Source organism: Aspergillus thermomutatus, assembly GCF_002237265.1.
Source record: "Aspergillus thermomutatus strain HMR AF 39 chromosome Unknown NODE_106, whole genome shotgun sequence".
NCBI lineage: Eukaryota > Fungi > Ascomycota > Eurotiomycetes > Eurotiales > Aspergillaceae > Aspergillus > Aspergillus thermomutatus.
Window position 1 is genome coordinate 55961 of NW_020798155.1, and position 13687 is coordinate 69647.

At 50.7% G+C, this 13687-nt stretch overlaps 7 protein-coding genes across 7 annotated transcripts; 4 read left to right on the forward strand and 3 right to left on the reverse strand.

The window, feature by feature from the left end:
- Positions 1 to 585: 585 nt before the first annotated feature.
- CDV56_106198 (4-hydroxyphenylpyruvate dioxygenase family protein) lies at positions 586 to 1961 on the reverse strand (the record flags this gene model as incomplete). Its single annotated transcript, XM_026759817.1, has 4 exons — positions 586 to 720; positions 780 to 1137; positions 1193 to 1252; positions 1303 to 1961. The coding sequence occupies 4 exons, from the start codon at positions 1959 to 1961 to the stop codon at positions 586 to 588; spliced, it is 1212 nt and encodes a 403-aa protein (XP_026614055.1).
- A 587-nt stretch (positions 1962 to 2548) lies between these two features.
- On the forward strand, positions 2549 to 3319 carry hmgX (the record flags this gene model as incomplete). The annotated part of the gene is made up of 1 exon (XM_026759947.1): positions 2549 to 3319. One exon carries the CDS (start codon positions 2549 to 2551, stop codon positions 3317 to 3319), a length of 771 nt encoding a protein of 256 aa, XP_026614056.1.
- Positions 3320 to 3602: 283 nt separating this feature from the next.
- hmgA (putative homogentisate 1,2-dioxygenase (HmgA)) lies at positions 3603 to 5463 on the reverse strand (the record flags this gene model as incomplete). Its single annotated transcript, XM_026760006.1, has 5 exons — positions 3603 to 3723; positions 3778 to 4428; positions 4501 to 5010; positions 5063 to 5218; positions 5282 to 5463. The coding sequence occupies 5 exons, from the start codon at positions 5461 to 5463 to the stop codon at positions 3603 to 3605; spliced, it is 1620 nt and encodes a 539-aa protein (XP_026614057.1).
- A 173-nt stretch (positions 5464 to 5636) lies between these two features.
- fahA (fumarylacetoacetate hydrolase FahA) lies at positions 5637 to 6932 on the forward strand (the record flags this gene model as incomplete). Its single annotated transcript, XM_026760140.1, has 1 exon — positions 5637 to 6932. One exon carries the CDS (start codon positions 5637 to 5639, stop codon positions 6930 to 6932), a length of 1296 nt encoding a protein of 431 aa, XP_026614058.1.
- A 266-nt stretch (positions 6933 to 7198) lies between these two features.
- On the reverse strand, positions 7199 to 7894 carry maiA (maleylacetoacetate isomerase MaiA; the record flags this gene model as incomplete). Its single annotated transcript, XM_026760237.1, has 1 exon — positions 7199 to 7894. The coding sequence occupies one exon, from the start codon at positions 7892 to 7894 to the stop codon at positions 7199 to 7201; it is 696 nt and encodes a 231-aa protein (XP_026614059.1).
- Positions 7895 to 9160: 1266 nt separating this feature from the next.
- Positions 9161 to 11653, forward strand: CDV56_106727 (putative C6 transcription factor; the record flags this gene model as incomplete). The annotated part of the gene is made up of 4 exons (XM_026760346.1): positions 9161 to 9228; positions 9350 to 9865; positions 9924 to 10840; positions 10896 to 11653. 4 exons carry the CDS (start codon positions 9161 to 9163, stop codon positions 11651 to 11653), a joined length of 2259 nt encoding a protein of 752 aa, XP_026614060.1.
- A 678-nt stretch (positions 11654 to 12331) lies between these two features.
- On the forward strand, positions 12332 to 13022 carry TIM17 (protein transporter TIM17; the record flags this gene model as incomplete). Its single annotated transcript, XM_026760517.1, has 4 exons — positions 12332 to 12400; positions 12475 to 12673; positions 12761 to 12915; positions 12981 to 13022. The coding sequence occupies 4 exons, from the start codon at positions 12332 to 12334 to the stop codon at positions 13020 to 13022; spliced, it is 465 nt and encodes a 154-aa protein (XP_026614061.1).
- Positions 13023 to 13687: the final 665 nt, after the last annotated feature.

Here is a 13687-nt window from a genome sequence, read left to right on the forward strand (position 1 = left end):
AGCCTTACTAGCCATGTCGTCGTGGTCGGTGTCGTAGTGATCGGTACCGACATGGTCGAAATATGGTCGTTTTCAAGCTGCCTCCGGTTCGGTATCCCTGAAAAGTGCATGGTAAGGACCCCAGAGGACAGAGCAGATACATACATGGGTTGATCATGCCACCTTCAGTTCAAAAGAAGATAGGTGAGCAAAGCATTATTTCTGTCATGCCTGTCCTCCGGGTAGCTGATAGCAGGAGGAGCCAACAACAGATTTTGTATGAGACTCAAGAGGGAAACTAGGAAAGGAAGGCTGTAGGTCTTATAGGTTGAAGAGAGATATACTAACGGTGAATGCTTTTGAGCCTCTCAGTCTAGCAGTGAATGATTCCTTGGACATATCTGGCGGTGAATAGGACTGAATGAAATGGTCTACAAACGACAGCAAGAAAGGAATGTAAGGTTTGTTGCATATTTTGTCCAACCCTGAAAGAACTAAAGCCTGCTTCATTTTATCAACAAACGCTATATACAATGCAAAGCTACATGTCTGGTATCCAACAGAAATCAGTGGAAAAATACGAATGAGCGAAAAACACCAGAAGTCCTATACAAGGTTGCCACGGAGGGCCTGTTCACGCTCAATCGCCTCAAAGAGCGATTTGAAGTTGCCGGCGCCAAAGCCGGAGAAGTTGTGTCTCTGGATGATTTCAATGAAGACGGTGGGACGATCCATCAAGTGCTGTTCTCTATTAGCGTAACTGACTAGGGCTGCCTATTCAAAACCTGGCAGTGACATACCTTGGTGAACAGCTGCAGAAGATATCCGCCCTCATCAAAGTCAATGAGGATGTCCAGGCTGCGAATTGTCTCAAAGTCCTCGTGGAGAGTCAACCCGGCTTTCTTCAGTCGCACCTTTACGTCTTCGTAGTATGTGTCTGGAACCTTAATGAATTCGACACCGCGAGCCTTGAGGTTGGTAATGTCTCGGATAATGTCGTCTGTGAGAAGAGCAATGTGCTGAACGCCTGCGCCATTGTAAAAGTCGACATATTCTTCGATCTGGGACTGCTTCTTGCCCTTGGCGGGCTCGTTAATGGGCATCTTCACCACCTCGTTCGGCGAGGCCATCACAATACTCTTGAGAGCGGAGTATTCCCTGGGAGTTGCGTCAGTCTTCTGCGGTAATGTCCTGTTGGACAAATAATACTCACGTGCAGATTTGCTTGTCGTCAACAGACCAGAAACGATGGAAACCGAGAGCCTTCTCGTAGCTGGTAACAGTCAGTACCAGGACGACCCATGGCTAAAGCGGGTCACTTACTATTCGCAAACTTTGTCCATTTCATCCCAATCCTGGTTTCCGACACAGTGGTCAATCCGCTTCAAGTGCACACCAGGCAGCAGCTTAGAGACCGGGTCCTCAGCCCCGGTTTCCAGGCGATATCCTGGCAGGAACGCGCCGTGGTACGAGCCCCTCTCGAGCAAAGTGTGCGTGGTCTCGCCATAAGTCTGGATAGTAGCTACTCGCACCTGACCGTCGGCATCCTCAAGGGTCCGAGGGTGAGAGATAACCTTGGCACCGTTGTTCATCGCGGCATAGAAGACGGAGTCCACCGAGTCGACCTCAAAAGCAACGTCCTTGACCGCATCACCATGCTTCTCGAGATGAGCGTGAATCTCCTTGAGCAGTTCCTGCTCTTCAGGTGGGAAGCGGTCGATTTGATCCAGAGACCGGAGAGGCGAAGTGAGGATGAAGGTGATGTCGCCGTTGCGGACGACGTGGGAGCAGATGCTGCGGCACCCTGTCTCGAGGCCGCGGTAGGCGATGAGCTTGAAGCCCATGCGGGTGATATAGTACGAGGCAGCTTGCTTTGCGTTGCCTACGTACCAGTGGACATGGTCATAGCCTCTGTAGCTGGCAAGGCTTGAGGACACCCGGTCAGTTGGTGGAGGGCTCGTAGAGATAGCCGAGGGAGCCATGTTGAAGTGGAGTGAGTAGTAGATGATATGTTGCTCTTGTAAAGTAAGAGATTAGCCTGCAATATAAGAGCTATTGGAGAGGCTGTTGACTCTTGATTCGGTTTGCTGAACCATCCTCATGACTGGACGAGTCATATCTCTTATAAGGTTACCCAAACATCCGAGCACGGATAAAAAGCATATCTTCCAGTGTGCAACATCTTTGAAGCTTCCGTTGTCTACCATGATGACATCGGTAGGCACGGGATCCATTCACAATATCCAGTCAACCAAAGGGAGCGAACATTTTTTGGCTGTAGTCGGCTGCGGGCGGGTATTTAGAGGAGATACCCGGGTGGACGCGGGTATTTGAACAAATATCCGGCCGAGGTGACGATTAGATGGGAAAGCGTCAAAGAGCCGGGAGTATCCTAACCACATCGATAAATAATTTATATTATTGGCTTGATGAGCTCATACTCGAAGCTGGAGCTTTGTTTAGATTGATGCTCAACCTCTTGGAATAATTGTTGTGCTCGTCGAACAGCGATCCTTGACACTACCGCATCATCCATTTCTTCAGCTGCGATATCAAAACACCAGACAAGATGGCTACAGGCACTACAATCCAAGCCAGTCGGCCTTCCCTCACATCAAACGACTCTGCAGTCCTGCAAGCTCTCTTCGACGCCGAATCATCCCCATCCTCAGCCGTCACAATTGACCCATCACTCTCCCCGTTCCCAGAAGACCTCCACATCTCAGCGAGCGACCACGAGTCTCTCAAAGCCCGCGAGCTGAACATCATCCACAACCTCCAATCCGAAAAGGTCTCGACCGACACCATCACCTCCGCTATCAGGGACCTCGACGCCCTGATCACCGAGCACCCGACTTACCCATCCGCCTACGTGAACAGAGCCCAGGCCCTCCGCATGCACATCGAAAAGACAGTAGAGACATCGACAGACCCAGATGAAGCCATCTTCGACCCGGGTAATACTGAACCAGCCTCGCGCCTCTTCTCCGATCTAGGGAAGGCGATCTCTCTCTGCACGCCCAGGTCGCCGGCTGATCCGGTTTCGACGGTCCAGGCGCGGATCCTGGCAGACTCGCATACGCATCGCGGGTATCTGTTGCTCAAGGCTGCGAGGTTGAAGAAGAATTCAGATGGTATGATGATGGTAGGTGGGCCGGATAAGCTCCGGGATCTGGGGCCCGATCAACTTGAGGAGATGGCAAGTAGGGATTTCTTCTTTGGAGGGAGGTATGGGAATAAGGTTGCCCAGCAGTTGGCTGTGCAGACGAATCCGTACGCGAAGATGTGTGGGGCAATTGTCAAGGAGGCGTTGAGGAAGGAGGTTGAGGGGTCTATTTGACGACTAAGTTTTTTTTAATGAATTTGTAAATATACCATGATCTGTATCCTGGCGCAACAATTCATGATTCGGATTTGGGTTCTGTGACATTGATAGAGTTGTTTGGTAGTTTGTAGCATCTTCTATCCGATCTAGTTTAAGGATTATTGATAGTGCTATAAAATGAGCATTTCATTAGATCTAGCTGAAGGTGCGCTGGCTAATCATAGAAAGACAAATGGTATATAGTCAATTTTACAAGCAAACACAATAGCAGCAGCACGTGAGTTTTTCATCTTCCTATTTAGGCCTTGTTAGGGTTCTTGAAGTGCCTCTTCAGTGGACGCCAGCTGTGCTCGTTGTATTCTTCTTGCACTTTCTGGCAGGTCTTGAGACCCCATTCGGACACACCAACCATGAGACAGCTAAGTAGATGGTCAGCAAATGAGTCGGTCAATATAGCTTCTATCACAACATACCTCTCGAACATGAATGCCATGCTTCCATCGCCAACCTTCTGAGGTTTCAGCTCAGCATTGCTGGCACCCTCGAAAGCATCCGCGTCGGGACCATGAGCACTCATGACGTTGTGTAGGCTGGCCCCTGCAGGCTGAAAACCGCCGCCTGTCTTCGCATCGTAGTTGCCGCAGATCAGCCCCATGAATTCGGACATGGTGTTCCGGTGATACCATGGAGGCCGGAAGGTGTTCTCTGCCACCAGCCAGCGAGGCGGGAAGATCACGAAATCAGCAATAGCGGTACCCGCATGGTCTGATGGTCCGGTCAGGACAGTGAAGATTGAGGGGTCAGGGTGATCAAAGGAAATGGAGCCGATGGTGTTGAAGCGACCAAGGTCGTACTTGTACGGGTAATAGTTGCCGTGCCAGGCGACGACGTCAAAGGGTGTGTGGTTCTGGCGTGCGGAAAAGAGGGTGTTGTTGAACTTGCTGTAAAGGCGCCACTCGGTCGATTCTTCCTCATCCTCGAATGAGGCGACTGGGGCTTGGAAGTCGCGCGCATTGGCAAGACAGTTAGAACCGATGGGGCCCAGCTCCGGTAGCTGGTAGTGGCCTTGGTAGAGTTCGCAAATGTATCCTCTCACGGGGCCTGCTGGAAGGGTGACGCGGTATCTATAGTCCAAGATCAGTGGATTTTCTCCCGATGATTAAAGTTAGTGTGGTGGGAACGAGGAAATGACATACCTGACACCGCGAGGGATCACGCAAATTTCCTTAGGGCGAACCATGAGTCTTCCCAGCTCCGTCTGGATGTCCAACACACCATGCTGAGGGACAATCAAAAAGTCACCGTCCGCCGAGTAAAAGGCCTCCTTTCCCATATCCTTCCCAGCAGCATATAAAATAATACCCAGACCCTGCTTTAACGTGGGGTCTCCGGAGCCAGCAACAAGATGCAGGCCGTGGACCCAGTCCACAGTCTCATCCAAGTCAAAGGGATCCCATCTTAGCTGGTTGGGGATATGATGTAGCTTGTGCGTCTCTGTGGTCATGCGGGTGTGGTAGGAGTCGGCATCTTCGGCCTTGAAGTTCTCATGCGCAGCAGCAGGGAGGATTCTGTATACCCAGGTCTGCTTGTTCTCATGCCTCGGAGCAGTGAAAGCGGTTCCAGACAGCTTCTCGGCATAAAGTCCGTGGGGTGCCTTCTGAGGGGAGTTCTGCCCTACTGGGAGGGCCCCTTCAACGGCTTCCGTCCTAAAGGATCAATTAGCTCTGAGAATTCGATGCAAATGATTTTTGCCCATACTCATGATAGGAGTCGAAGCCAATTTGATATGAGTAAGGATCGGGATGTGAGAACTGTGTGACAGGCATGATGTCGGATACCCGCAAATTGACGGACACGGTGACTGAGGGGACTCTGCAAGACTGCAATAGGATCCAGATTCCAGCCGAGGAGGGACTAGCTGGTCTTCTTATGATCCGAACACTTCGTGAGCACGAAAATGCAAGAAGCCGTCAACACCAGCCGCGGCCATCATCGCGGGAATTCTCGTCCGCAAAGCTGATGAGGTGATGGGCCATCTGGACTGCGGGGGTGGGTTGAACAGCGGAATTGGCGACGGAGGGGAAGACGTCAACAACAGCCGGCGATAAGCGGATAATGCGGGTTGTTTCCGCAGTGTCTGTCCCCACGGAATCGTCCATGGAGGGGATGAATAGGAGTCCGGGATGTGAGGGGCAGACAGAAGTTGAGAATCTTGTTTTTAATATCGCTGTGTCGCTCTGGATAATCTTGAGCAAGTCATCTAAAGATTCTTTTTGATCTCCTTGTTCTACCCGTTGATACCCATTTCCCCCACTCTACCGTCCTCATCACGATGGCTTCGTGGCTTCAGATTCCCAAGAACTCGCCCTTTTCTCTGGCAAATATTCCGTTCGGTATCATCTCCTCTGCAAAGGCCACATCTCGTGTAGCTGCAGTTGCGATCGGTGACTATGCGCTGAATCTGAGCGCCTTCGCCTCGTCGGGAGGTTTCTCACAGCTCCCCGTCATCCAGCCTCATCTCAGCGTATTCAGCCAGCCTACTCTGAACGCGTTTGCAGCGCTCGGCCGTCCTGTGCACCGTCAAGTGCGTGAATATATTCAGAGCATCTTCCGTGCCGACACGCCATTCCCCCAGATTCTCAAGGACAATTCCGCCCTGCAGCAGGAGGCGCTTTTGCCCTTGTCCGAGGTCACCAACCATGTCCCCATGCAGATTGGCGACTATACCGACTTCTACGCTGGTCTCAACCATGCTTACAACGTCGGGGTGCTGTTCCGCGGTCCTGAGAACGCCCTGCAGCCCAACTACAAGCATCTCCCTGTTGGATATCACGGCCGGGCCTCCTCGGTCGTGACTTCGGGCACTCCTATCCGCCGTCCCAATGGTCAGATCCTGGCCAACCCCGCCGCTAACCCCAAGGTGCCGACCTTTTCCCCCTGTAAGAGACTGGACATCGAATTGGAACTGGCCGCTTTTGTCAGCAAGACCAATGAGCTGGGCCAGCCCGTATCCATTGATGAGGCCGAGGACCATATTTTTGGCGTCGTGTTGATGAACGACTGGTCGGCCCGTGATATTCAGGCTTGGGAGTACGTTCCTCTGGGACCCTTCAATGCGAAAAACTTTGCCACCACCATCACACCCTGGGTAGTCTTACTCGATGCCTTGGAGCCCTTCCGCACCGCTGGTCTGGAGCCCGGCAACCGGGAATCGCTGCTGCCCTACCTGCGCGAGAAGCGCGAACTTAATGCCTACGATATCCCTCTCGAGGTTGAGATCACCAACGCTGGTGGAAAGCCTACTTTGATCTCTCGCAGCAACGCCAAGAACCTGCTGTACTCGTTCCCTCAGATGCTGGCGCACCACACCATCACAGGTTGCAACATGAACACTGGCGACCTGCTTGGCAGTGGTACCATTTCTGGCAAGGAGGATCAGACTCAGGGCAGTCTTCTCGAGCAAACCAATGGCAAGAACCCTCTGAAGCTGGCGGATGGCTCGGAAAGATTGTTCTTGGAGGATGGAGATACTGTCATTCTACGCGGCATGGCTGGCACGGAAGGAAATTACGTTGGCTTCGGCGACTGCGTTGGCACAATTCTTCCAGCCCTCAAGTTGGAGTTCTAAGCTGTTCATGATCATGGATTTCTTTTCTTGTATCTTTTCCCCGCAAAAGGATGTTTTCTATAAGCTAGCTATGAGCACGAAATTAAGATAGACTATCATTATGACCTTTTTTCTCATGTTGAGATTTATGAACTATCACAGCTATATTAAGTAGTCCAGACGCTGAAGAGTTGATATTCAGGGCCAAACGTGCACACAGCGAGATCACCCATTACCAACAAAGACTCCGAGGCTCTGTCCCACAAATCTCAAATAAACCATCCCTCTCACGACAAACTCACTCGAAACTCCTCCGGCGTATCAGGCTGCGTCCTCCAATGCGCCCTCTTCACCGCATCTTCCTCCTCCAACCGCTGTGCAACCCGGTGAATTGTAGGAAACTCCTCCACCTTCACCCCCGCCCTCTCAGCACCCCACACCGCAGGAAGCAGACACACATCCGCCATGGTAATGCAATCGCCCACGCTGAAAGTTCCCGCACTCTTAGCCGCGATGGCCTCATACGCGCGGAAGCCATCCTCGATCAGATCCTTCGACCACGCGGCCCGGTCCACGCCGAAGGAGGCCACCCGTTTTAGAATCCGGAGGTTGGTGACGGGCTGGACGTCGCAGGACATGATGTGTGCGAGGGTGCGGACTACGGCACGGGCCTCTGGGTTGGAGGCTGGTGGGAGGAGGGCGTGGGATGAGGCTGGGGTGATCTCTTCGAGGTACTCGAGCGCTGCGAGTGATTGCGTGATGGTTACGGGGTCTTTGGAGGGGTGTTCCACGATCAGGGTGGGGACTGTGCCGGAGGGATTGAGAGCGCGGTTTTCAGGGGAGGATTGCTCGCCTTTGAGGAGGTTGACGGCTATTGGAGTGTAAGGGATGGATTTGAGGTTGAGGGCGATGCGGAGTCTCGCTGAGCAGGAGGAGCGGAAATAGGTGTACAGGGTGATTTTGGGAGTTGTTGAGTCCGCCATGGTGCCTTGTGCTTGGTGACTGTGGGATGCAGTAGATGGTATTCTTGGATTATGTAGCACTTGGGCAGGTCGAAGGAAATGAGCTTTACATGTATGCTTCCTGATCGTTTACGTGCGGAGGTGCGGAGGACATGACCGTGGGGTATGAGCAACGGTAATCTATACATATGCTTTGACATAAGAGACGGATACTTCGTATTAACCTACATGGTAGGTATGGCATAATGCGAATGGGAATCTACCTCTCTTGGTGTTCTTTTGCTTGATTCTGACTAGACGAACACAGTCGATTGCTCCCAATAATAGCTTTGGTGTTGCATAGTATCGTCCTAAGCGGAATACTTCCGGTACTGCAAACATCCGAACCTGAGCGCTCGATTTTCCGCTCATTTCCGAGGTTATTCGATATGTGGTCTTAGCTCTATCCGGACTGAACAGTAACATAGGTCCACCGGAGCTTCTGAGCTATTGAGATTGAGGACTGTCTTGTCTCGCTCGGTAGCACTGCGTTGAATGATATGGACATGCCCAGATGGAGATGGTTCCGCTACAATATGTTCCCCACTATAAATTAGACATGCCACTCGTGGAGTATACGCGGGTACGAAGTTTTAGTCTTTGTGGTCTTGAATATCTGTAGATCATCCTATCCTTAGCTTAAGCGTATCAAGGACTACATGGACTAGATATCCCTTGAAAAGCTTGCAGATAGTGGCCGTGCTGTGTGACACTGACGACATGGCCCTCAGCGAAGTAAAATTACCCCGAGGTTCGTGGAAATAAGCTCGAGAGTGTCACATTGCTCTTTGATTCTGCTTCCAAAGGAACAATAATAATCTCATCCTAGAAGTTGCATCATCGTTGGTGGTTGTTTGAAGAAGATGAACCCCTGCCGGATATTTCATTCCTCCGTAGGCGGAAACTGACGGCTATTTCGAAATTCCCGCTTTCTGTTCCTTTTTTCATCTCGATGCAATGTCCCATTTTCGGCCTACCCAATCCGAAGGCCCAGTTTTCAAATCTCCCTACCACGTTCCTAGCAGCATTATCTGCCGCATTACAGATTGACTTAATTACCATGATGTGATTGGCCACGCTAAATAAGCTGGTAGTCATGGAGATTCGGAGGCCGTCCCGACACGGAAACCATCCAGACCGAACTTATCAACGGGCCTACAAGGCCTGTATATCCTGCCGGCAACGGAAGGCTAAGTGTGACCTGGGGACGGGACCGGATGGACTTCCTCTTGGTCCTCCTTGTGCGAAATGTCGCAGGGAACAGAAACCGTGTGTGTTCGACGAGAAGAGGGCCTGGGAGCGGGTGAAGAAGCGAGGTTAGTAGTGGGCCATGTTCAACACGCAGCTTACATTTTTATGGGCTGTCTTGGTGTTTCAGACTCAAACTCACAGCTAAGATACAGGGCGATCAGAAGATGAAGCTGAATTTTCTTCAAGGACACAGCTCAGATTGACGACCGATGCCCCACACAACGTAGTTGCTACACGCGAGGCGACCGCGCCAGCGCCTGTTCAGGGCCCTACTGTAAGCCATGGCGCCAGTCGTGCAGATGGGGCAGACAGCTCACGCCAGTCATATGATCTTGATGCCCGATCCAACAGGACTCAATCTACATCGAATCTGGCCAACTCGATGATGCGCACAGTCGTTTCCAGTGGAAATGATGCCCTCAACATTCTTTTCGAGGCCGCCACTGCACAGAGTCAGGAAGACAGTGTGATAGAATCGGACTCTTTGCCTGAAAACGAGCCGTCTCGAGCACGTCGTGCTGTCACTTGTGAAGGTTCCTCGAAGCAAATAGACCTCGCGGTTCCCCCAGAAGTCTTGAAAAAGGCCATGCGTCCGGTGGAGCTCTCACATGCGTCGAAAGACGTTTTGAGTGTTTGGGAGGCGTGCCGATTCGTCAGGATGGGCTGGTTCACAGCTAGAGAATCTGTGACGTTTATTGATCTGTTTGTGATCCTTACACAAATCCAATGTAGACTGCTGCTAACGACAGAATGGTTACAGCTTTTTCAAAAACATGTCTATACTATCTCCAGTGTTGACAGACTTCTATGCCGATCATAAGAACCACCGTTGGTTGATTGCACAGGACCCTGTTCTCTGTTGTACGATCCTGATGATATCGTCCCGATACCATGTACTCCCTGGTGCTGGCGGCCAGTCGCGGAATTTCTTTATTCATCACAGACTCTGGCAACACTGCCAGCAGCTGGTGACGAGACTCATCTTTGGGCAAGAACTTTCTTCACAGCCGAAAATTCGAAACATAGGCACCATAGAAGCGCTACTGCTCATGTCTGACTGGCATCCACGCTCGCTCCACTTTCCTCCAGAAAGTGATGGATGGGATTCCGATCTGGTAACCATAGATCTGGAGACCACAGAATGCGGAGATGAAGGGGAGACCTCGTCAGTAAAGCGATGGGCAAAAGACATGAGCGAGCCCGCTAAACGATCTGACCAGATGTCATGGATGCTCCTCGGGTCTGCATTATCTCTCGCGCATGAGTTGGGCATCTACGGGACCGGAGATAAAGCACGCGATGCTTTTGTCGCATACGAACGGTTCATGACAAAGGATCAGATGCGCCTGCGACGGCAGCGGGCGCAACGGTTGTTGTACGTATATATCAATCAGTTAGCGTGGCGGATAGGATGCGTATCGCTCATGCCGCAAGGCTTGAGCCATTCCATCCTCAATCGACAGACATCTAGAGAATTAAGCCAGTATGGGGAAGAATGGCTCACATTCATGGACTCCTGGATGGACCTGACGAAACTCGCCAAATCCGTCACTGACATGTTCTTTCCTTCTGTTGCTTTCGCACGACAGCAGCTTCAGAGTGGGCGATATATTGACCTCCTGGACCATTTTCGTCCACTACTTGACAAGTGGAAGGAGCGATATCTTCAGCCGCAACGTAAGTTATCATACATCCAGATCTTGCGGTTTTTGACAGCTAACTTCAACTTAAGTGCATGACAAACCCTTCTATGACGACATCTTCATTGAATACCACTTTGTCCGCGTTTATACACACTCTGTTGGAATGCAGGCTGTAGTTGAACGTGCGCTTGCAGATGGAAACGCCAATGAGGAAGAAGTTCGTCCCATGAACATTGACCCCATTGATTATGAATACATCCAAGAAGTTATCGACGGATGCTGCCAGATACTGGAAAAGGTCACACAGCTTGCTGAAATCGGGGCACTACGGTTCTCACCAGTTCGGATATTCGTCAGGATCACAAGCGCATCCATATTTCTGATGAAGGCACTCAGCTTGGGAACGCGTCAAGCAAAGTTCCGCGAGTCGCTGGATGTCCTTGAAAGAACCATACAAGCGTTGAGGTCAAATGCCTTGGACGATATTCACCTAAGCACACGCTATGCTACTTTGCTGGAGACTCATGTGTCGCGCTTGCGACGGAATTTACTCGCGTCATCTAAGAGTCTCAAAAGACGGCGTGGGTCAACGACACAGCACTCAATGGCGCCTCCATCATACGCAAGTGCCACAGGTGACGAGTATGCCCCACTGATAATGAATGCTCCAGTTCCCCAGAATATGTCAGATATGGGATTCACTCCGTCACTGAACGACATCGCTGCTGATGACTGGCTGTCCCTTCCATTCGACCCATCCATGGCGCCATTCAATATCAGCAGTATGGGGCAATTCCCAGCATACGAAGGCGGTGCCTTGAATTTCATATGGAATCTACCTTCTTAGGTTTATTTCTGACATACTTGTATATATTTCTCTTCTTTCTCTTATACCCCCAATTGTAGGTAGATATATTTCTATGAGGATCCGGATAATCGGGATGCCAAGTAAAGGCTTTTCGAGCCTGTATTTGACTTTTGTGATGGAAAATTTTCTCTGCTATTTCCCTTGCATGATTAAAGAGGCTCATCATTGCCTCAGATGTGAAAACTTTGACGCAAAAGGCGCGTAGAAAATAAGACGGGAGTGGCAAAGCCAGTTAGCTTTTTGTTTTTGCTCTGGTACAGTCGGGCTGCCCCGGGTTATCTGCACGTGACCTGCTCCCCGTCCGAAGTCACGTTTCCTGGCGAAAAAAAGCCAAAAGAACCTGTTGCGCTCCGCACACCTTCTCCATTGTCCACTTTTCGTCCCCAGCCATATAAGCAGCTCTTCAACTGCTGTTTCCACTACTTTTAAGCAATATCTGACGGTTTTATATTGCTGTCGAACTACACAAACCATCAATCATCCCCCACCTCGGCACCCTCGGAACAGTCGACGTGCGGCTTTTGACGAAGTGACGCTTCACCGGACTATCGAGGTTACTCAGTCCAAGTGATCTACTGAGACGTCCGGCTACTCGATACATTCGATCCTTAGCCTTTTCCGTTTACGCTTTTCGATTTCCTTGCTTCGTATTTCACAATGGATCACTCGAGAGATCCCTGTCCCTGGGTCGCCCTGAGCGATTTCGGAGGTGCTTTCTGCATGGGTGTACGTCTACACTGCTGATTACTCAAGTACTTCCATCGCGAAGACATGGATATTAACATGTTTTGTTGATCTAGGCTATTGGTGGTGCGGTTTGGCACGGTGTAAAGGGTTTCAGAAACAGCCCCTACGGCGAGCGACGGATAGGTGCTATCACAGCCATCAAGGCTCGAGCGCCCGTCCTCGGTGGTAACTTTGGTGTCTGGGGTGGTCTGTTCTCGACGTACGATTGTGCGATCAAGGGTATCCGGAAGAAGGAGGATCCTTACAATGCTAGTATGTTGACTCTCTACATTCTACATGACAACTGCGGCGATCCGGCACACTTGGAATGACCTGTTCTAATCGACTTCTTCTCTGCAGTTATTGCTGGTTTCTTCACTGGTGGCTCCCTGGCTATTCGTGGTGGTGTCAAGGCCGCCAGGAACTCTGCCATCATGTGCGCTGTTTTCCTGGCCGTCATTGAGGGTGTTGGTATTGGGTTCCAGAGAATGATGGCAGACAACACAAAACTAGAGGTATGGAATCTCGCATTTGCCGCCTAATTTGTTTATAGCTCTGGCTGACGTTGATGGGTTAATAGCTTCCTCCCCCTCCTCCATCTCCCGAAAAGGCCATCGCATAAATCACCCAATGTCTTTGCGTCGCAGCTACGATTCTTCCTCCGCTGTCAGCCGAGTTCCCATCTATATCCTATATTATTACGTATCTCTCTTCTCAGGTGTTGGGTCTGGGTCATTTCATTTTCAATGAGGCATGGCATAGAGGTTTTTTACTTTCACATTGTGCTTCTAGTCCTACTTTTGACTGTCTCTGAGCACTGGGTTTGCCAGCGATGACGGGTTGTACACTCTTGCAATCCTTATGTTTTTCTATTGCTTTGCTCGGAGGCGAAAAGAAGAGCTCTCTGCACAGGTCCCTGGGATTTGTTGGGCACACCACTTCTTGTACATTAACATGCAGATAAACAGGTCTAATCTGACTTCTCAGTTCACACATTGATTGTCCTATCTTATCTTTTGCAGCCATTGTGGACGGACTCACTCAGGTTTGGAGATGGCGGAGGCAAACTGACTTTCCCAAAGAGGGAAGGCTACGGTGATCGGCCGCCGATAAGCCCATGACACAACGACCTGTCATCATCATCTCGATTGCAGGTTTTCTCGATCGAAGAATCTATCTGGTTGGTGAAGTTTTTTATTTGTCTGATTGGCTATTTCAGCATCTTCTTACATCGTGGTGTTTACTGCTCGGAAGCTAGTTTCGTGGTTTGCCGCCAGGTACACCCAA